A 22,374-nucleotide genomic window follows, 5' to 3' on the forward strand; every position below is an offset into this window, starting at 1 on the left:
AATTTAGTCACTTCAAAAGATGCATCGCTGTGCTAGAACTGAACTGAAACCTATTGAGTATATGAGTCATGCATTCAAAGTAGGCCTACATTAGCATTCTCTTTCTCTGTTCCCATTCTCACTTTTTACATTCTATACTTTATATTTTTACACTGTTTCGGGTTTGGGTGTGTGCGCACACATGCAATTTTGTACCTTTAGGTATTGTTAACCAGTATTGCACTTGCTTCCTGTATATAACACAGGTTAGGATACGGACTGTAGAAAGAGGCTGTTTGTGTGAGTCTAATGCCTATCATTATATGTATGCTGTGAACCTCTTAGGGTGGCCCTATGTGTTGTCAAAACATAAAACACTTACAGTGTAACAGGTCAGATTAAACACATACGGCCTCCATACGTTCCCTCTGTTCTCCCTCTCCTAATGCACGGTTAGCCTGTCCAGGCAGAGATTTCTCTGCGAGAGCCCACTGAGTGGTCTTCTTTTAACTGTGTCCCAAATGGCACCCTATTCCCTACTATTTTTGACCTCGGCCCATAGGGTTCTGGTCAAAAGTAGTGCACTAAATAGGGTATAGGGTGCCAGTTGGGACACGAGCGGTGCCTCTGCTTGAACAGTTCCCATGCAGGGAGGTTATTATTAAACTGTACCGTCACATTAAGTGCAGGCAGCGAAAGGAAAGAGAGCTGCAGGCAGGCCAGGCGGGCAGTTTTCACCTTGGAGCACAGACTGAGGCTCAGCCGGGGCAGAGAGGAAGAGCGAGGATGCACTAGAGGTCACGACCTCCCCGTGGATACAGACCCACTTCCTCCTTCCCTCCCTCCCTCTCTTGGCCTTCTCAATAAATGTACTGCACAAAGCTACAGTGTAGACTGTACATGCATTATAGCACACCCATAATAAGTATTTCTACAGCACAAATGCATGCATGTGCGTAGTGTGGACGCACAGCACACATACACACAGCCGGGGGTGCGGTAACTTTTCTGTCATGCAGTGTCAAGCTCATTCGACACTTTTCTTTAAGCTACTCTCAGAGAGTGCTGCTGCACATTAACAGACCTGATGAGGATCAGTCATTTTGTTTATGCAGCATTCTCCTTCAAACCCGGTCTCAGTGGGTGTCGGGGCTTTAAAAAAACATAGATCTGTTGTTCTGCTTCCCGATCGATATCATAAGAGGTGTTTAAATTGAGCTCAACACTGCTTTCTATGAATTTTAGCAGAATGTAGCTCTTTGCTTTGCCTCTTTTATCTGCAGCTGCAGGTAGTCTTAGACCTGCAGAGAAAATAACTATACTTTGAGCTTAGGTTTTAGAAACCTAATGGCTTGTTCAGGGGGGGAAAAGCCTAGTCATTTCAGTTGAACCATCAGTAACTACACTTTTGCAGAGAGAATTGACCTTGCTGGAGGTTGGTTGGAACACAGGCCGTAATGTCAGAGTGACTTTGTGCACTGATTGACTCATTTCAAAGCAGCCGTACTGTGTTTGAACACGGCGCCAAAGGCAATTAAGAGAAACCGCTGTGCTAGCTGGTGCCTTGACATTGTCAGAGGCAGAGGACATGGGAGGCGGCATTTAAGACAACTGGGTCGTGTTCTGTAATGGAGAAAAGGTATTGAAACAGGGAGCTACTTAAGTACCTGTCTAATGAGAACATAATTTTTGTTGCAAAACGTTTTGCTACGGTGTGCACTACTGAACACAACCTTGGATAGGATCGTTCTGTTATGTCTTGTTTTCTTTGGTGCTAAGACATGTGTTGACTTGGCACCTTAGCACCAATCGTGTAATACAGTAGTCTCTATTCCACTCTACTCTCAGAATGTTTTTATAGTTCAACTTCACACTGTGAAACGTGTAGATTGACAATGACGAACTCACAGTAAAGTGTCCCTCTGGGCGCTTTGTGTAAGAGACATGGGGCTCTTCCTGGGTGACCTTGTAGGACAGAACATATGCTCGGATGAACACCATCCGCTCTGCTCCTAATGCTGCTGTAACATAACAGACATAGCAAAGGTCAAGTTCAGGACAAATTGCATTAGCCTCTGGGTGAAATCCCACTGTTCGGGTCTTGATTATCATTGATGGTGAATGAATATTGACCCTGGCCTCCTGCATAGCTGAATCATAGCCTGGAAGGGGACACATCCCAATAATACCAAGCAGCAGCATCCTTTCCTATGGCCTATTTCCTTGTGCTCGCTGATTTCAACAGACTTGATGGAGTTAGGCTAAGCAGCATGGCATGGATCAAGCAGAAACATTTTCACATGTTGCTTGTAGGCCAGTAGTCCTGTCGAATCAGTGCAGGGTTACAGTAAGTACATTGCAAAGGAAACCATGAATAGTATTGGGATGAAGCCTCGTAGTATCTTTGTGTCTGCAACAGGGGAGTGTGCTGCGTTTGGTGTCAGGCTGGGGGAGGAAGGCTGGACTGTAATTGTGGCACTTCTCTGCTGGAATGGCGACCCTGTCATTGTGGTCCTGGCAACCCCATAGAAAGACGAAGCCCACATTTTAGGACCCGCCCGAGATCAGAGCTAGCTAGTCTATTCCTCTGAGCTCAGTGGCATATTTCTAAACGGCTCAGCTCCTTTAAAGAGTAACGTTATAGTACTAATGACTCATCATACTGAAGGATGGAAATAGCCTTTTTCTATGCCAAGGGTTTGTATCTATATACAATATGGTGTCTACATGTGCATGTTATAAAGGTGGTCGATGGCTGCAATAAGATATGATATGTCCACTCTTTGCTTAGATGACTACTAGCAGGCATATAGTGGATTATATGTGTTGCATTTGGTGATAGAGGTTGTAAGCTTTAGTTGAAACTGTCTTTAAATGATGTTTATTTTCTTTTTTGGTGTGACTTGGACCTTTGTATGTTTAGGCTTCTATTTGTTTCTATTTACAATTTTGGTAACAGAGGACCTTTGCACAGCATCTAGAAAATAAAATCTAAGCGAAACACCACTGTCACCATGGAGAGAGACAGAGCCATCAGAAACAAAACTTTCTATTCTAGCTTTGGGAATGACACTGGGAAGATAGCCTATAAGTTGATGTCCTCTTTCTGTCCCTCTCTCTCTCTGTCTCCTCTTTGTCCATGGCAGCTCCTGGAACTGTTTGACAGTGAGGACCCCCGGGAGAGGGACTTCCTGAAGACTGTCCTGCATCGGATCTACGGGAAGTTCCTGGGGTTGCGGGCTTTCATCAGGAAGCAGATCAACAACATCTTCTTGCGGTGAGTGAATAGTGAAGCGCCCCTCGTTCACCGGAACAAACAGCAGGGCATCCTTCAAAGACCCACACAGGGATCCTTAAAACTGGGTTCAAACCCCCCGAAGCTCAGCTCATAAAAAGTCCATGGCCGTATTCATTAGGGCCCACGGTAGCAAAACGTTTCGCAACGGAATAGAAATGAGCATTTCTCATTGGAACTGTTCAGGTAGTCCCGCCGTGTTTCAGTCCGTTTTCCTCGGCTTGTTGCCTAATGAATACGACCCTTGTGTTTTTCTCCAGTTGGCTCCTTTTACAATGCCACCACTGACCACCACCTTCTTTCAAACTGCAACCACCCGTATGTCTCTGAAAGCCCACACCTGTCAGTTAGTTTCCCCTATTCTTTCTGTCAATGCCCTGGCTGAGAAGGGGAACTGTGCTGCTGTGAGTGTTTCCTTGGCAGGCTTTCCCAGCCATGCTCTTTCATATAGAAACAGCAGCAGCGGTGGCTTGGACAACTGATAGATGGGAAATTATCAAGACTATCTATGTCAGACCCCACAGCACATCTGTTGTCAGTGCAGAGGAAATGTTCTTTGGTCATAGGGTCAAAAGTCAAATGGGATTCTCATAAAGGATAGTTTCAGACTTTCTAGATGCAGTACTATGATGACAGTATCAGAGTCATGACAGTCATTCTTTTGGATTGCAATGATGATGAGCTTTTCTCAATCCTTCGGGCTCCACTCCTAACCCCAAACATAATGTCTCATCTCAAGTCACGACCACTAGCAAAACTGTACCTCCATTCACATTACTCAAGTATAGTAAAAAATAGAAAAAAATAAATGCAATATTCATTAGACACAGAAGCACAGCAGAGATTCCTGTTGCTGTGGTTACAGAGAAACGCTTTACTCCTTGTTGATTGACGGAGGGGCCCACTCAACGTTGACCATCTGCCGCCAGGATTAAAAATGCCATCGGAGGGCATTCAAATCCTCCATTAGATCCTCCATGCCCACTGCATGGTCTGACTGGCAGGGCAATACCAACCGTTTCCAGACAGCCCAAAATGGGTCACTCAAAAATAAAAATCATTGTTTGGGGGGGTGAGCTCTGTTTGGGCTGTTGGGTCTACTGCTCTGCTTTCCGCAAATGAGGTAGGGGAGGTTAGTTGGGTTAGGAGCGCTACAGTGGCTAAGCACATTTCACAGCTTTTACACGTTGTGATTCGACTCAGTGAGCATCAAAGTCAGCAGAGGGAGCCATTTTAGCCTTCCTAATGCAATGTCGCTCTCTCTCTGCTCCATTGTGTCCAATCAGAACCATACGCTCCTGTCGTCTCTGTGTAGTCATTTGAAGTTTGATGATGGTTTGTGTTGTCTGATTCTGGTAGGTTCATCTACGAGACCGATCACTTCAATGGAGTGGCCGAGCTCCTGGAGATACTGGGGAGGTGAGTCCGGAGGTTTTTGTGGTGTGATTTCAAGCATGCATCGACAGCAATAAACATATAGCAATGTTATCAGGCATCTTTGACTCAAGCTGCATGTTGCACAAAACTGCAGTAGCACAGCAAGCACATGACATTGTATTAGGTGGAACTAGGACATGAAACCTTGTACACTCATATGCCATAATATCTCCATTTTACCTGATTTACTCATATCGCTACACTAGAGGTTCCCTTGAGTGTTTCTACAGGCTGCTCTGCTGTTAACATCTTACCACCACAGAATTCTGGGAATCTCAGTCACACTGCTGACCTGTCCTTTTCAACTATTTGAGTTATGGTCTGGGGGCACTTCCTGTTAAAAGAAAAATGAAGCTTTGTTATTTTGTTCCACAGTGAAATGTCTCCCTGGTTCTACCTAATGAATATTTATCTCTCTCTGCCTCTCAGACCGCCCAGCCGTGTGTGTGTGTGTGTGTGTGTGTGTGTGTGTGTGTGTGTGTGTGTGTGTGTGTGTGTGTGTGTGTGTGTGTGTGTGTGTGTGTGTGTGTGTGTGTGTGTGTGTGTGTGTGTGTGTGTGTGTGTGTGTGTGTGTGTGTGTGTGTGTGTGTGTGTGTGTGTGTGTGTGTGTGTGTGTGTGTGTGTGTGTGTGTGTGCGTGCGTGCGTGCGTGTGTGTGCGCGTGTACAGTCTCTCACGCATGCGTGTTTGCCTCTCAAGGCGATGATTGGTGTGTTGTATTTGTATATCTGCAGCATCATCAATGGCTTTGCACTGCCGTTGAAGGCGGAACACAAGCAGTTCCTGATGAAGGTGCTCATCCCCATGCACACCGGCAAAGGACTGGCCCTGTTCCACGCACAGGTAACCAAACACCTAATACAAGATCAATAAATAACCCATTTTAAGAATTTGCTTTAACTACTCTCTCTCAGTAGACAACCGCTCTTCTATTTTTAGCACCTATCTAAATCTGAGAAATATAACTGGCTTTAAAATGAATGATAGGTAAAATGGTATACAAGATTATGACATAGTAATTAGCTTAGCTACCCGTTTGTTCTGTCAGGTCAGTCTTTTTGAACAGTAGATGATGTAGAAGCCTGTGTAATCATAACCTCATGAGCTAAAATGAACTGTGCTCTGAAAAAATGCCTTGGATAACAGTGCCATCTAGAGGCCGTATTATACACTTGAACCTCTGATAAACAAAATATTCCATAACATAGACTGACCAGGGGAAAGCTATGCTCCCTTATTGATGTCAACTGTTAAATCCACTTCAATCAGTGTAGATTAAGGGGAGGAGACTGGTTAAAGAAGGATTTTTAAGCCTTGAGACATGTATGTGTGCTATTCAGAGGGTGAATGGGCTTTTGGACAGGGTATGGTAAAAGATACCAGGATCACCGGTTTGAGTGTGTCAAGAACTGCATTGCTGCTGGATTTTATACGCTCAACAGTTTCCCATATGTGTATCAAGAATGTTCAACCACCCAAAGGACATCCAGCAAACTTAACATAACTGTGTGAAACATTGGAGTCAACATGAGCCAGCGTCCCTGTGGACCGCTTGACACCTTGTAGAGTCCATACCCTGACGAATTGAGCCTGTTCTGAGGCAAAAGGCGGTGCAACTCAATATTAGGAAGGTGTTCCTAATGTTTTATACACTCGGTGTATAGTACACACCACATTGTAATGTTTCTGTTAACATTAAGTACGTAAGCTCACTTGCCTTTTCTTTGTCCTTTCAGCTGGCCTACTGTGTTGTCCAGTTTCTGGAGAAGGACCCCACCCTTACTGAGCCGGTACTCTAACTAACATTTCTTACATTCTACTATGGAGACACTAGGTTCCCATAAGAAAAAGTAATATATGGCTCTATATATATATATGTGTGTGTGTGTGTGTGTGTGTGTGTGTGTGTGTGTGTGTGTGTGTGTGTACACTACCGTTCAAAAGTTTGGGGTCACTTAGAAATGTCCTTGTTTTTGAAAGAAAAGCACACTTTTTTGTCCATTAAAATAACCTCAAATTGATCAGAAATACAGTGTAGACATTATTAATGTTGTAAATGACTATTCTAGCTGGAAACGGATTATTTTTAATGGAATATCTACATAGGCGTACAGAGGTCCATTATTAGCAACCATCACTCCTGTGTTCCAATGGCACGTTGTGTTAGCTAATCCAAGTGTATAATTTTAAAAGGCTAATTGATCATTAGAAACCCCTTATGCAATTATGTTAGCACAGCTGAAAACTGTTGTTTTGATTAAAGAAGCCATAAAACTGTACTTCTTTAGACTAGTTGAATATCTGGAGCATCAGCAATTGTGGGTTTGATTACAGGCTCAAAATGGCCAGAAACAAAGACCTTTCTTCTGAATCTCGTCAGTCTATTCTTGTTCTGAGAAATGAAGGCTATTCCGTGTGAGAAATTGCCAAGAAACTGAAGATCTCGTACAACGCTGTGTACTAGTCCCTTCACAGAACAGCGCAAACTGGCTCTAACCAGAATTGAAAGAGTGGAAGGCCCCGGTGCACAACTGAGCATGCCGAGTGCATGTAGCGAGTAAAACTCCTTTGTCCTCTTTATCTACAATAAAGAAAATGTACAAAACATTCTTTAGCCTCCCGTGCTTACTACCAGTTGAGTAAAGTAACACAAAACATTGACTAAAAGGGAAATGGTAAATATTGTTATGTCACTCGAAAATAAATAAATATGGTCGTGCTGCTGCTCCAGTTTCAACTGTTCTGCCTGCAGTTATGGAACCCTGACCTGTCCACCAGACGTGCTACCTTGTCCCGGACCTGCTGTCGACTTTCTCTCTACCGCACCTGCTGTCTCTAACTCTGAATGATCGGCTACGAAAAGCCAACTGACATTTACTCCTGAGGTGCTGGCCTGTTTCATCCTCTACAACCACTGTGATTATTATTATTTGACCCTGCTAGTCATCTATGAACGTTTGAACATCTTGGCCATGTACTGTTGTAATCTCCACACGGCACACCCAGAAGAGGACTGGCCACCCCTCAGAACCTGGTTCCTCTCTAGGTTTCTTCCTAGGTCCCTGCCTTTCTAGGGAGTTTTTCCTAGCCACCGTGCTTCTACATCTGCATTGCTTGCTGTTTGGGGTTTAGGCTGGGTTTCTGTATAGCACTTTGTGACATCGGCTGATGTAAAAAGGGCTTTATAATACATTTGATTGATTGATGATTGATAATAAATCTATCCTATAGTGTGTGTGTGGCAGGCTTACAATGATGGCAAAAAACAACATTTGAGAGTGCGCTGACCCTGGCGCTAGAGGGGGTACGCAGCTGGAAGTTGAATGTTTGAAGGGGTACGGGACTATAAAAAGTTTGGGAACCACTGGTCTACACCACCTCGATCTAATCTCAAAATGAGATGGCAAGTATCATCTACAAGAAACAACAAAGTAGTCATACGGTTGCACTGAATGCAATTAGAAAATAATGAATCCCTACCTGTGAGTGTTGTTTTTAAATACATGCCATGTATTCCAGAAAAGTGTTATATTTATTTACATGTCAAAGCAATAAATGCATTGAACAAAAATTAAAATAAATCGGAGTAAATTTTGCATGATGAAAATGCATATCCATATGATACTTTTTTTTATGGGGGTGTGAGATTTATGTTAGACTATATCATCATATATTTTAAAATGCATGTCACGTTTATAAACTACGTGGCAGTAGAATGGCCCGTACTGAAAAACTCAGGGACTTTCAACGTGGCACCGTCATAGGATGCCACCTTTCCTTCAAGTCAGTTTGTCAAATGTCTGCCCTGCTAGAGCTGCCCCGGTCAACTGTAAGTGTTATTGTGGAGTGGAAACGTCTAGGAGCAACAACGGCTCAGCCGCGAAGTGGTAGGGCACACAAGTTCACAGAACGGGTCTGCCGAGTGCTGAAGCATGTAGCGAGTAAAACTCCTTTGTCCTCGGTTGCAATAATCACTACCGAGTTCCAAACTGCCTCAGGAAGAGACGTCGGCACAAGAACTGTTCATCGAGAGCTTCATGGAATGAGTTTCCATGGCTTAGCAGCCGTACACAAGCCTAAGATCACCATGCGCAATGCCAAGCGTCGGCTGGAGTGGTGTAAATCTCGAATTCATTGTACTCTGTAGCAGTGGAAACACGTTCTCTGGAGTGATGAATCATGCTTCACCATCTGACAGTCTGATGAACGAATTGGGGTTTGGTGGATGCAAGGAGATGGCTACCTGCCCCAATGCATAGTACCAACTGTAAAGTTTGGTGGAAGAAGAATAATGCTCTGGGGCTGTTTTTCATGGTTTGGGCTAGGCCACTTAGTTCCAGTGAAGGGAAATATTAACGATACAGCAATACAAAAAACAAACATTTTAGACGATTCTGTGCTTCCAACTTTGTGGCAACAGTTTGGGGAAGGCCCTTTCCTGTTTTTGCATGACAATGCTCCGTGCACAAAGCGAGATGCATACAGAAATTATTTGATCTGTGTGGAAGAACTTGACTGGTCTGCACAGAGCCCTGACCTCAACCCCATCGAACACCTTTAAGATGAATTGGAACACCAACTGCGAGCCAGGCCTAATCGCCCAACATCAGTACCCGACCTCACCAATGCTATTGTGGCTGAATGGAATTAAGTCCCCGCAGCAATTTTCCAACATCTAGTGGAAAGCCTTCCCAGAATAATGGGGCTGTTATAGCAGCAAAGGGTGGACCAACTCCATATTATTGACCGTGATTTTGGAATGAAATGTTCGATGAGCAGGTGTCCACATACTGGAGTGTATATGGGTTTTAAATATATGGTCAATGCCGTATATTACTTTTCCATATTGGGTTGTGGATGTCAGCTTTCCTGTAAAGCTGTAGGAATGTCTGTGCCAGTTTCCTATCCTCAAACATTTTTTTTTCTCCAAAATCATGAATAGCTCATATTGTACCAAGGTAAATAGCATGTCAAATACTTCAGTGCTATTGTCCTATGCACATTACTGTTGGTTTGTTGACTAAAGACAGACAGAAAAAATTAAAGGCTCTTCCTTGGAACTAAATGTCATCTGTTCAATCCTCAGGTGATTCGGGGGCTGTTGAAGTTTTGGCCCAAAATCTGTAGCCAGAAGGAGGTATGTCTGTCTGGCTGTTTCGGTCTGTTTCTCTGTTATGACTGCCAGATTACACCGCACACTCGAGCAGATACTTGTAAAAAAGTGTATCGGCATCTCTTGAACATCTGTGTCTTGTTGTTTCCCACCTGCTCTAGGTGATGTACCTAGGGGAAATCGAGGAGATCCTGGATGTCATTGAGCCCACCCAGTTCAAGAAGATCCAAGAACCCCTGTTCAAGCAGATCTCCAGATGTGTGGCCAACCCCCACTTCCAGGTACAGTCTTGACTTACAACTTACTTTTAGCTCCCAGTGGAAAGGAAGCTGGCAAAGGGCCTCAATAAAAGTGCATCTCCAGCAAACCCTTATCATTTTAAAAGGCTATTTGATCATTAGAAAACCCTTTTGCAAGTATGTTAGCATAGCTGAAAACTGTTTTGCTGATTAAAGAAGCAATGAAACTGGCCTTCTTTAGACTAGTTGAGTATCTGGAGCATCAGCATTTGTGGGTTCGATTACAGGCTCAAAATGTCCAGAAACTAAGCACTTTCTTCTGAAACTCGTCAGTCTATTCTTGTTCTGAGAAATGAAGGCTATTCCATGTGAGAATTTGCCAAGAAACTGAAGATCTCATACAACGCTGTGTACTAGTCCCTTCACAGAACAGCGCAAACTAGCTTTAACCAGAATAGAAAGAGTGGGAGGCCTCGGAGCACAACTGAGCAAGAGGACAAGTACATCAGAGTGTCTTGTTTGAGAAACAGACGCCTTACAAGTCTGGCAGCTTCATTAAATAGTACCTGCAAAACACCAGGCTCAACGTCAACAGTGAAGAGGCGACTCCGGTTTGCTTCTAGGCAGAGTTCCTCTGTCCAGTGTCTGTGTACTTTTGCCCATCTTAATCTTTTATTTTTATTGGCCAGTCTGAGATATGGCTTTTTCTTTGCAACTCTGCCTAGAAGGTCAGCAAACCGGAGTCGCCTCTTCACAGTTGACTTTGAGACGGGTGTTTTGCGGGTACTGTTTAATGAAGCTGCCAGTTGAGGACTTGTAAGGCGTCTGTTTCTCAAACTAGACACGGTATTTCTGATCTATTGATGTTATTTTAATGGATAATATTTTTCAATGTTGCTTTTCTTTCAATAACAAGGACACTTCTAAGTGACCCCAAACTTTTGAATGGTAGTGTACCTACAGTGCATTCGGAAAGTATTCAGACCCCTTGACTTTTTCCACATTTTGTTACGATACAGCCTTGTTCTAAAATTGATTCAATTTTACGCCACGTAAAAGCTTTGCGCTACACGTGCAACACAGCATTCCTAACGTTGCCCACAATGTCGAGACAACTCAAAAGCGAGACAACTCAAAAGGTAAAATCCATTAAAGCCAAGATAATGGATTTAATTTCACTTGACAATCAACCGTTCTCTGTCGTGGGTGATGTTGGCTTTCGCCAACTGGCCGAACACCGGTACACACTACCAAGTACCCTTTTTGTCAGATGTTGCCCTACCGGAGTTTCACAGTAAAGGCGTCACTGCTATTAGCTTCACGTCATACATACTATTGAACACCATTTGGGTCTTTGAGTTTCAAAAAATAAACAGTAGCACTGTCAAAGCTGTACAAAAAAGGTCTGCAAACACCGGCCACGAACAATGTGTTTACAATACCGCGTTGGTAATAAAGCATAATTTGTTTGACCGCAACTTCTGGGGTAGCTAGCTTTAGCTTGGTACCTAGCTAGCACCAATACAACCAGCCTGATAACAATGACCAGTAGAAACTGGAGTCATTTTCATCATTCTTAGCAATGATTTCGGAATCCTTGTGAGTAAGTATTAGCTAGGTTGCCACTTGTGGTTCGCCTATTGGAATTGAACTTCAGTTCATGAAAATAAATAGCGAGCCATCTACATAACCCTGTTTCCCATGCTAACGTTATAAGCAGCCAACTAGCTTCATCTGGCTAGTGAGGCTCGACCGGTCGTGTGTTGTGAAGCTAGCCACAATAAAGATTAGGCACAATAGTGGAATTTGCGGTTTGCCTTCAAAATTAAAGCATGTCATTGACAGTGATGCAAAATAATAAAAATAGTATAATTATGCCATACTTTTAGGTAGAAGGCTAACTGCAAATTCCACTATTGTGGCTAATCCTTATTGTGACTAGCTTCACATAGATGTGTTAATCAAATAAGAACTGTCTTGTAAATTAGGGTGGTTTTAGATGATGACACCTAAATTATGTCGTTTTGCTATGTTTTTGGGGAAGAACATCCATGAGCTAGCTAGCTTTTTTTGATGACCAGCACTGTAGGTGCGCGAGACAACTTTACCAGCATCATAGCATACGTATCGATGAATCGTTGTGACATATGAGTGATAGTGTAATCAATGTGTAATAGCTATGTAAAAAATGTATGAACGTGTTAAATTATTATGTGACGTGCAGTCATATTCAGGACCTGATTGGTCAACAAGCTTATTTGACAGTTCAAAAAGTGTTATTTGACACGCAAAGACCCAAACGGCGTTCCATAGCAAAGACCCAAACGGCATTCCATAGAAATCCTGGTTGAGAATGAAACTACTGAACAAATGAGCAACTAAACAGCACAGCAAGTAAGTGAAAGAAATAGGTTTTGATTATGTTTTACTGGTAATGGGAACATGCGTAAATGCCAACAAAATAACTTTTTGGTGTGTGTGTAACCTAACTAGGCAAGTCAGTCAAGGACAAATTCTTATTTACAATGATGGCCTACCCCGGCCAAACCCGGACGAAGCTGGGCCAATTTTGCACCGCCCTATGGGACTCCCAATCACGGCCGGATGTGATACAGCCTGGATTCGAACCAGGGACTGTAGTGACGCCTCTTGCACAGAGATGCAGTGCCTTCGACCGCCGCGTCCATGTGTGTGTGTTAAATCCCCCAAAAATGTGATTTATTAAAAAAAATGTTAAATGATCACATTTACATAAGTATTCAGACCCTTTACTCGGTACTTTATGGGGTATTGTGTGTAGATTGATGAGGAAAATGTTTTATTTTATACATTTTAGAGTAATGCTGTAATGTACAAAATGTGGAAAAAGTCAAGGGGTCTGAATACTTTCCGAATGCACTGTATGTATCATATTCCGGACTCTGGTCCGGGAAGCTAATTTCCTGCAATTCTATTCATTTTACCATAGGGTTTTGTACTGTGTATTTAAATACTGTATTCTCGACATAGCGCATTGTAATATTTCTACTACATTGTATTTTAGTTACTGTTTATACATGCCACATTTATTTATATACTGGATTCTTGACATACAGTAGCTCACTAATACATCTACTGCTATACATATTATTCTTAGTATATCTTGTGTAAATTAATCCGGTGTACACTCAGTGGCCAGTTTATTAGGTACACCCATCTAGTACCAGGTTGGACCCCCCCCCTTGGCTTCCAGAACAACCTGAATTATTTTGGGCATGAACATGTTGCTCAATTGGTATCAAGGGACCTGACATCTGCCAGGAAAACACTCCCTACACCACCGCCACCATCCTGTACCGTTGACACCAGGCAGGATGCCATGAAATCCTGACTGCCATCAGCATGATGCAACTGGGATTTGTCAGACCAGACAATGTTTTTCCACTCATCAATTGTCCAGTGTTGGTTATCGCATGCCCACTGGAGCCACTTCTTCTGTTTAGCTGATAGGAGTGGAACCTGGTGTGGTTATCTGTTGCAATAGCCAATCCGTGACAATGACCGGCGAGTTGTGCGTTTCGAGATGCCATTCTGCATACCGCTGTTGTACTGTGCCGTTATTTGCCTGTTTGTGGCCCGCCTGTTAGCTTGTATGATTCTTGCCATTCTCCTTCAACCTCTCATCCTCTCATCAACGAGCTGTTTTCGCCCACAGGACTGCTGCTAACTGGATGTTTTTAGTTTGTCGCACCATTTTCTGTAAACCCTAGACACTGTCGTGCGGGAAAAGCGCAGGTCGTCGGCCGTTTCTGAGATAATGGAACCGGCACGCCTGGCACCGATGATCATTCTTTTGCCCGTTCTAACAATACAATGGAACAGTAAGTCATTGCCTCGATACCTGTCTGCCTGCTTTATATAGCAAGCCACGGCCACGTGACTCACGGTCTGTAGGAGCGAACTATTTTCAGTGAACGGGATGGCGTACCTAATAAACTGACCACTGATCATATATACGTATAGATTGCATTTGGATTACTGTTAATTATTTATTTATTTTGTTGTGTACTTGTTTGACATGTTACTGCATTGTTAGGAACTAGTAACAAAAGCATTTCGCTGCACCCGCTATAACACAATACCTCATAATGACAATGCAAAAAAAAAAAAATTGAAACATTTTCTAATTTATTGAAAATAAAAAACAGCTTTCACATTTACAAGTATTCAGACCCTTTACTCAGTACTTCGTTGAAGTAGCTTTGGCAGCAGATACAGCCTCATGTCTTCTTGGGTATGACGCTACAAGCTTGGCATACCTGTATTTGGGGAGATTTAACCATTCTTCTCTGCAGATCCTCCCAAGCTCTGTCAGGTTGGATGGGGAGCGTTGCTATTTTGAGGTCTCTCCAGAGATGTTCGATTGGGTTCAAGTCTGGGCTCTGGCTGGGCCACTCAAGGACATTCAGAGACTTGTCCCAAAGCCACTCCTGCATTGTCTTGGCTGTGTGCTTAGGGTCGTTGTTCTGTTGGAAGGTGAACCTTCGCCCCCAGTGTGAGGTCCTGAGCGCTCTGGAGCACGTTTTCAACAAGGATCTCTGTACTTTGCGTCGTTCATCTTTGCCTCAATCCTGACTAGTTTCCCAGTCCCTGCCACTGAAAAACACCCCCACAGCATGATGCTGCCACCACCATGCTTCATCGTAGGTGCCAGGTTTATTCCAGACGTGACGCTTTAGGCCAAGCTGTTCAATCTTGGTTTCATCAGACCAGATAATCTTGTTTCTCATGGTCTGAGAGTCCTTGAGGTGCCTTTTGGCAAACTCCAAGCGGGCTGTCATGTGCCTTTTACTGAGGAGTGTCTTCCATCTGGCCACTCTACCATAAAAGCCTGATTGGTGGAGTGCTGCAGAGATGGTTGTCCTTCTGGAAAATTCTCCCATCTCCACAGAGGAACTCTGGAGCTCTGTCAGAGTGACCATCGGGTTCTTGGTCACCTCCCTGACCAAGGCCCTTCTCCCCTGATTGCTCAGTTTGGCTGGGCGGCCAGCTCTAGGAAGAGTCTTGGTGGTGTCCAACATCTTCCATTTAAGAATGATGGAGGCTACTGTGTTCTTGGGGACCTTCAATGCTTCAGAAGTGTTTTGGTTCCCTTCCCCAGATCTGTGCCTCGACACAATCCTATCTCAGAGCTTTATGAACAATTCCTTCGACCTCAAGGCTTGTTTTTTGCCCTGACATGCACTGTCAACTGTGGGACCTTATATAGACAGGTAGGTGCCTTTCCAAAACATGTCCAGTCAATTCAATATACCACAGGTGGACCCCAATCAAGTTGTAGAAACATCTCAAGGATGATCAATGGAAACAGCATACACCTGAGTTTAATTTCGAGTCTCATAGCAAAGGGTCTGAATACTTTAGACATATTTGCATATTCCATTATAGCCAATGGTAAGTGATGACTCAACAAAATGTGACAACCAATTTTCGTTGTAATGAAACAAAATATTTATAAAATGATTTTGGGAATAAACTACCAGCACAGAAAGAGTGAAAGTAAGGCCACATGTAAAAATGGGTGAACTTAATGTTACTGTCATTTGTTAGACTGCCAGCCCAAGTCAGCTCATTTCCTCTTGATCCCTACAGGTAGCAGAGCGTGCCCTCTACTTCTGGAACAACGAGTATATCCTGAGCCTCATTGAGGAGAACATCGACAAGATCCTTCCTATCATGTTTGGTAGCCTGTACAGAATCTCCAAAGAACACTGGAACCCGTACGTACTCCACTCTCAGGTTCTCAACCCATTGCCCTCAGGGTAAAGCAGTAACAACGCAATGCTTAATACTGAACTCTTAACTATGGTTGGCGTAGAGGTTGGGGTTTTAAGTTTTCTGCGATATCCCTCTAACTGTGTGTATGACAAATGGTATTGCTTTATTGGGGCTTAATACAAGTTTGTGTTTTTCTAGTTATCCAATCCTAGCATTGCTACTGTAAGATTGAGTGAGAGCCAGTGAACATCTCCGGATGTGTTTAATTCTGGCTCATCTCCGGATGTGTTTAATTCTGATGCCATTATCCCCTGTATTTTTCCAGGACGATTGTAGCTCTGGTCTACAATGTGCTGAAAACCCTGATGGAGATGAACAGCACGCTATTTGATGAGCTGACAGCCTCCTACAAATCAGACAGACAGCGGTGAGTGAGCTCTTCCAGTTCATATATTCATTTTAGTTCTTCAGTCTAAACAAACAGTGTGAGCAAACTAGAACAATAAATAGTAAGGGATAGAGTTGGGAAACAACTCTGGCTTGTTTGCTTTGTACAACGCATAATACATTGGATTACATTACCTCTGTTAATTACCCATTTTCGAGGACAGTCAGTCCTTCAGTCCCCCTCTGTACCTAAAGTCTGAAATTGGTGTGTGTGTGTGTATGTGTCCAGGGAGAAGAAGAAGGAGCTGGAGAGGGAGGAGCTGTGGAAAAAGCTAGATGAGTTGAAGCTGAGCGATGTGGCAGCACTGGTGCAAAACAACAGCCACGGGCTCCAGAACGCTGCCCAAAACAACAACAACAACAACAATCACCACGACAACCAGGAGAAGAGCACCGCTATCTGCGCGGACCATGAAGACCCTGTTGTCGCCATGGATACCACGGAGGGTGTTGAGATTGTCACAAGTGCCAAATGACACAGGACTCCATTTTGTATTCCGTAACGGTTTCGAGGCCGTCTCAGAACTGTCAGGGAGGGGCTTGGGGGTGACTGGGAGGAGGGGGTCTGAGAAAATAGCAACAAAAAAAAGATAAACCTCATCAGTATGTTCAATCTATATACAGTAAAACTATTTCAAATGCCAGCAATTGTCCTTTGGCAGAAAACGTATATTTCAATTTAAGAATATTTTGGGATGTTACAGTGTGGCCACAGTATATTGGTAAACTTTTTTGTCTGATCAAAGAATTTATCCTTTCACATTTACTTTCTTAACTGAGAAAAGATTTTTGTGATATTCAATGTATAAAAAATATGAGGGGGGGGAATAATGACTTGAAAATTAACGTTTCTGATTGTGCTGCACTTAGAGGAGCTAAATGGCTATTTTAAGATTTGTCTTTTGTATGTGCTTTCATCACTGCTCCCAACACGGTTGCAAACTTAAGGGAAGAGGGGTTCAGGGGGCGAGCTTTAGGGGGTGGGTGGGAGACGATGGAGACAGGAGTGTGTTTATAGTCCCTACATAGGAGACCTGAGTGAATGTCACTATCATGAGGTCTCGTGTTTTCGGGTGTTTAATATTCTTATCTGAATACATGATGCTTAACGTCATAGCTGTTATTATAACACATTCAAAACCTGCAGCCATAAAACCTATTTACAGTAAGTATTTGAAATGAGCTTAGTTTAGAGAAACAAATGATGAAATGGTCACAGATTTAAGTACGTATAACATATTTTTCCAGTCTAAATAGAGAATCGATTAATAATTAAAAAAGCTGATGTAGAAAAAAGAAATGAGCCATATATTTTTTTTTCCAGAGTATTGTTAAAGACAGAGATGTTGATTTTTGAAACCAGGTGGTGGCAAATTGTCTGGTTTCTGCAGATTAAACATGGCTGGATGCAGTGTGTGCGTGTATGGGGGAGTTTGCTTTAACGTGAGTGTCTGTTCTCTATTGTAGGTCCAGTCTTTTCTGATGCCTTTCTGTCAGAGTGTATGTACCATTCCAATCTCTGTGATATACAACTGTGTGGGGAACCTGTTTTGTAATGACAGACCTTATCTAGGTTTTGAACACCATCAAAATAAAGTCTACCTTATGTTTCTACTCAAAAAAAACATGGGTATGTCTTTCTTTTGTCTTGAGTAGCAGCAACATTTTAAGTCACTAGGTGGCCCCAGAGTTTCAAATTAATCTTGTGTGTCGTGGAATTGTAGAATGCTAATTTTAAAACCCCTTATTTATCAAAATTGAATTATAGTTTCTTAAAGAATTCAAAGCCAGCACAGGTTTCAGATTTTGTTGCCTTAAAGTTTCCTTTTAAAATATTAATTTAGGATTTTTCCCCACTGATCTTCTACACAACCTCCACGTTTAAAATGAAAACATTTTTCGATAATGTCAAATTTATTAGGCCATACACATTTGATTAAATGTTTAACGAATTGTATTTTTGGAACATTGAGGCGAGCAAGCAAAGTTTTTACAATGAAGTAGACAAGTCTTAAAATATCATAGCATCCTTAGTTCAACACCTAACGGCTTAATCAATCAATTTTAGCCTCTTGTGGAGGCTAGAAGAAGCATAGTTCAGACTTAATCCGAGTGGAAGTTGTGTATCTACTGGAAACTTGAATATTTTTCAAATGTATTTTTGTTGAGAAAAGTAAAAAGGGGCATTTCATTAAATTTGTACAGCCTTACAAATAGTAAACCGGAATGTCTTGATTGCAAAAGTGTCCTCAGGGGTTGGGATGTAATCTGAAATCTTTTTTTGAGAAGATTTAAAACGGGCAATCCGCAGTAATCCCTGTCACTTTTTCTGTAAAAACTGAAGAAAAGGGCTGGAGAAATGTAACCACTGAAATGCATAGACAGAGCTATGGATGCAAGGACTGACCATGTCAAAATTATTGTTTTAACCCTGTTTTGAGGCTATACAATGTTTGTTTACTTTTAATTTGTTTACAAACATTGGCGTAAAACAAGTTTATAATTTGGGCTCTGATGGGGTACGGCAGTTGAATTAAGATCATGAGGCCTTTATAAGAATCAATGGATACATACCATTATTTAACAACTACAGATCGCCCCTTTAAATATTACACCCCATAATGTGGACTATAAAGTGTAAAAAGGGGAAAGGAGAAATTATTTGAATACGTTGGAAAAGTGTTTTCATATCAAGATAATTTGATAGTGACAATCTACAGTATGTACTGCAGGCTGTGTACCTGAATAGTGAGACGCTCACACGAAATAGCCTATCTGTAGCTACTCGGGTACAGAGTATTTATAGCATGCCCATTGATCACAGAATAAAGACTCCTGTATAGAGCAGTCCACACATCAGAGAAAAAACTTCAGAGCCTGACCAAAGAATCCCATAATAATCATCTTCAGAGACAGCGGCTGTGAGAAGAGAATACACATGATAATTGAGCAAGCAAAGGTCACGTTATGCTAATTAGGAAGTATGAGGAGGCTGACACGAACATGTGATCCAATGCCACGCATATTTAGCTTTTGCTGGCTATTAAATGTTGAGGTTAGAGTCAGAAGTCTTCAAGTTTCGTGAGGTGATTTACCCTCTCCTGAAATGGTATCAAAAATGATAATTCGGAACTCATCTGTATACACAGTTGTGGGTGGGATTGGCACTGTCTCTATTTTCTCCTCTAAACTCGTGCCCGTTGCTGACATACGTTACCGTCCAAAAGTTTGGGGTCACTTAGAAATGTCCTTGTTTTGCATGAAAGGAAACTTTGCTTTCGTCAAAGATTCCTCCATTGGCAGTGATTGGGGACACTGTCCTGTATAGGGTGCCGTCTTTCGGATGGGACGTTAAACGGGTGTCCTGACTCACTAAGGTCATTAAAGATCCCATGGCACTTATCGTAAGAGTAGGGGTGTTAACCCCGGTGTCCTGGCTAAATTCCCAATCTGGCCTTCAAACCATCATGGTCACCTAATAATCCCCAGTTTACAATTGGCTCATTCATCCCCCTCCTCTCCCCTGTAACTATTCCCCAGGTCGTTGCTGCAAATGAGAACGTGTTCTCAGTCAACTTACCTGGTAAAATAATGGTAAAATAAAAAAATAAATTTGCAGCAATTACAGCCTTGCAGATCTTGCATTCTAGTTGTCAATTTGTTGGTAATCTGAAGAGATTTCACCCCATGCTTCCTGAAGCACCTCCCACAAATTGGATTGGCTTGGTGGGCACTTCTTAAGTACCATACGGTCAAGCTGCTCCCACAACAGCTATATAGGGTTGAGATCCGGTGACTGTGCTGGCCACTCCATTATAGACAAAATACCAGCTGACTGCTTCTTCCCTAAATAGTTCTTGCATAGTTTGGAGCTGTGCTTTGGGTCATTGTCCTGTTGCAGGAGAGAATTTACTCCAATTAAACGCCCTCCACAGGGTATGGCATGGCGTTGCAAAATGGAGTGATAGCCTTCCTTCTTCAAGATCCCTTTTACTCTGTACAAATTTCCCACTTTACCACTACCAAAGCACCCCCAGACCATCACATTGCCTCCACCATGCTTGAAAGATGGTGTCAAGCATTCCTCCAGCATATTTTCATTTTTTCTGCGTCTCACGAATGTTCTTCTTTGTAAGAAATCCCGCTATGCCTGCCGACGAACCATCAAACAGGCAAAGCGTCAATACAGGACTAAGATTGAATCGTACTACACCGGCTCTGATGCTCATCGGATGTGGCAGGGCTTGCAAACAATTACAGACTACAAAGGGAAGCACAGCCGCAAGCTGCCCAGTGACACGAGCCTACCAGATGAGCTAAATTACTTATACGCTCGCTTCGAGGCAAGTAACACTAAAGCATGCATGAGAACATCAGCTGTTCCGGATGACTGTGTGATCACGCTCTCTGTAGCCGATGTAAGACCTTTAAACAGGTAAATATTCACAAGGCCGCAGGGCCAGACGGATTACCAGGACGTGTACTCTGAGCATAAGCTGACCAACTGGCAAGTGTCTTCCCTGACATTTTCAACCTCTCCCTGTCTGAGTCTTTAATACATGTTTCAAGCAAACCACCATGGTCCCTGTGCCCAGGAGCACTAATGTAACCTGCCTAAATGACTACCGACCCGTAGCACTCAACGTCTGTAGCCATGAAGTGCTTTGAAAGGCTGGTCATGGCTCACATCAACACCGTTACCCCAGAAACCCTAGACCCACTCCAATTTGCATACCACTCCAACAGATCCACAGATGATGCCATCTCTATTGCACTCCACACTGCCCTTTCACATCTGGACAAAAGGAACACCTATGTAAGGAACACCTATGTGTGAATGCTATTCATTGACTACAGTTCAGCGTTCAACACCATAGTGCCCTCAAAGCTCATCACTAAGCTAACGACCCTGGGACTAAACACCTCCCTCTGCAACTGGATCCTGGACCTCCTGATAGGCCGCCACCAGGTGGTAAGGGTAGGTTTCAACACATCTGCCACGCTGATCCTCAAAACGGGGGCCCCTCAGGGGTGCGTGCTCAGTCCCCTCCTGCACTCCCTGTTTACTCATGACTGCATGGCCAGGAACGACACCAACACCATCATTAAGTTTGCCGATGACACAACAGTGGTAGGCCTGATCACCGACAACGATGAGACAGCCTATAGGGAGGTCAGAGACCTGGCCCAGGACAACAACCTCTCCCTCAACGGGATCAAGACAAAGGAGATTATTGTGGACTCCAGGAAAAGGAGGACCGAGCATGCCCCCATTCTCATCGACGGACTGTAGTGCAGGTTGAGAGCTTCAAGTTCCTTAGTGTCCACATCACCAACAAACTAACATGGTCCAAGCACACCAAGACAGTCGTGAAGAGGGCACAACAAAACCTATTCCAGCTCAGGAGACTGAAAAGATTTGGCATAGGTCCTCAGATCCTCAAAAGGTCTTACAGCTGCACCATCGAGAGCATCCTGACTGGTTGCATCACTGCCTGGAATGGCAACTGCTCGGCCTCCGACCGTAATGCACTACAGAGGGTAGTGCGTATGGCCCAGTACATCACTGCGGCCAAGCTTCCTGCCATCCAGGACCTCTATACCAGGCGGTGTCAGAGGATGGCCCTAAAAATTGTCAGACTCCAGCCACCCTAGTCATAGAGTGTTCTCTTTGCTACCACACGGCAAGCGGTACCGGAGTGCCAAGTCTCGGTCCAAGAGGCTTCTAAACAGCTTCTACCCCCAAGCCAATAAGACTCCTGAACATCTAATCAAGTGGTTACTCAGACTATTTCCATTAAAAACTCGCTAAATCTATTGACAAAGTCGTTAAATTGGCAACACTGAATGGGAAATTAAATGCATCCATCTGTGGCGTGATTTTTTGAATCAATTCATCTGACATAACAAAAAGTACATTCCATTGCATGAGCCACATCAGTTAGCATAATTTCAATGAACGTTCTAAATTACCATGGAAATGTACACTTGAGTTAACCTGTCAAACTGCCAGAGTCAAGCCTTTTGCACACCTGTTGTGTCAAACTGTAGGTGTTCCGACAGAAGTCCATTCATTTCATTGAGAGGCAATCCACACCGCTGCGACTT

At 43.2% G+C, this 22,374-nt stretch overlaps 1 protein-coding gene across 1 annotated transcript in view; it reads left to right on the forward strand.

Moving 5' to 3' along the window:
• The window catches only part of LOC129824821 (serine/threonine-protein phosphatase 2A 56 kDa regulatory subunit alpha isoform-like), a 123,945-nt gene extending 106,584 nt beyond the window's left edge, over window positions 1-17,361 (forward strand). The window contains exons 5-13 of the mRNA XM_055884324.1: window positions 3,126-3,256; window positions 4,634-4,693; window positions 5,445-5,553; window positions 6,447-6,500; window positions 9,797-9,847; window positions 9,985-10,104; window positions 15,694-15,821; window positions 16,145-16,246; window positions 16,496-17,361. Of these exons, the coding sequence (XP_055740299.1) occupies window positions 3,126-3,256; window positions 4,634-4,693; window positions 5,445-5,553; window positions 6,447-6,500; window positions 9,797-9,847; window positions 9,985-10,104; window positions 15,694-15,821; window positions 16,145-16,246; window positions 16,496-16,742 (1,002 nt within the window). The 3' untranslated portion in view covers window positions 16,743-17,361. The remainder of the gene's footprint in view (window positions 1-3,125; window positions 3,257-4,633; window positions 4,694-5,444; window positions 5,554-6,446; window positions 6,501-9,796; window positions 9,848-9,984; window positions 10,105-15,693; window positions 15,822-16,144; window positions 16,247-16,495) is intronic.
• The last annotated feature ends 5,013 nt before the right edge of the window (window positions 17,362-22,374 follow it).

This window comes from Salvelinus fontinalis, chromosome 27 (assembly GCF_029448725.1).
Source record: "Salvelinus fontinalis isolate EN_2023a chromosome 27, ASM2944872v1, whole genome shotgun sequence".
NCBI classification, from domain to species: domain Eukaryota; kingdom Metazoa; phylum Chordata; class Actinopteri; order Salmoniformes; family Salmonidae; genus Salvelinus; species Salvelinus fontinalis.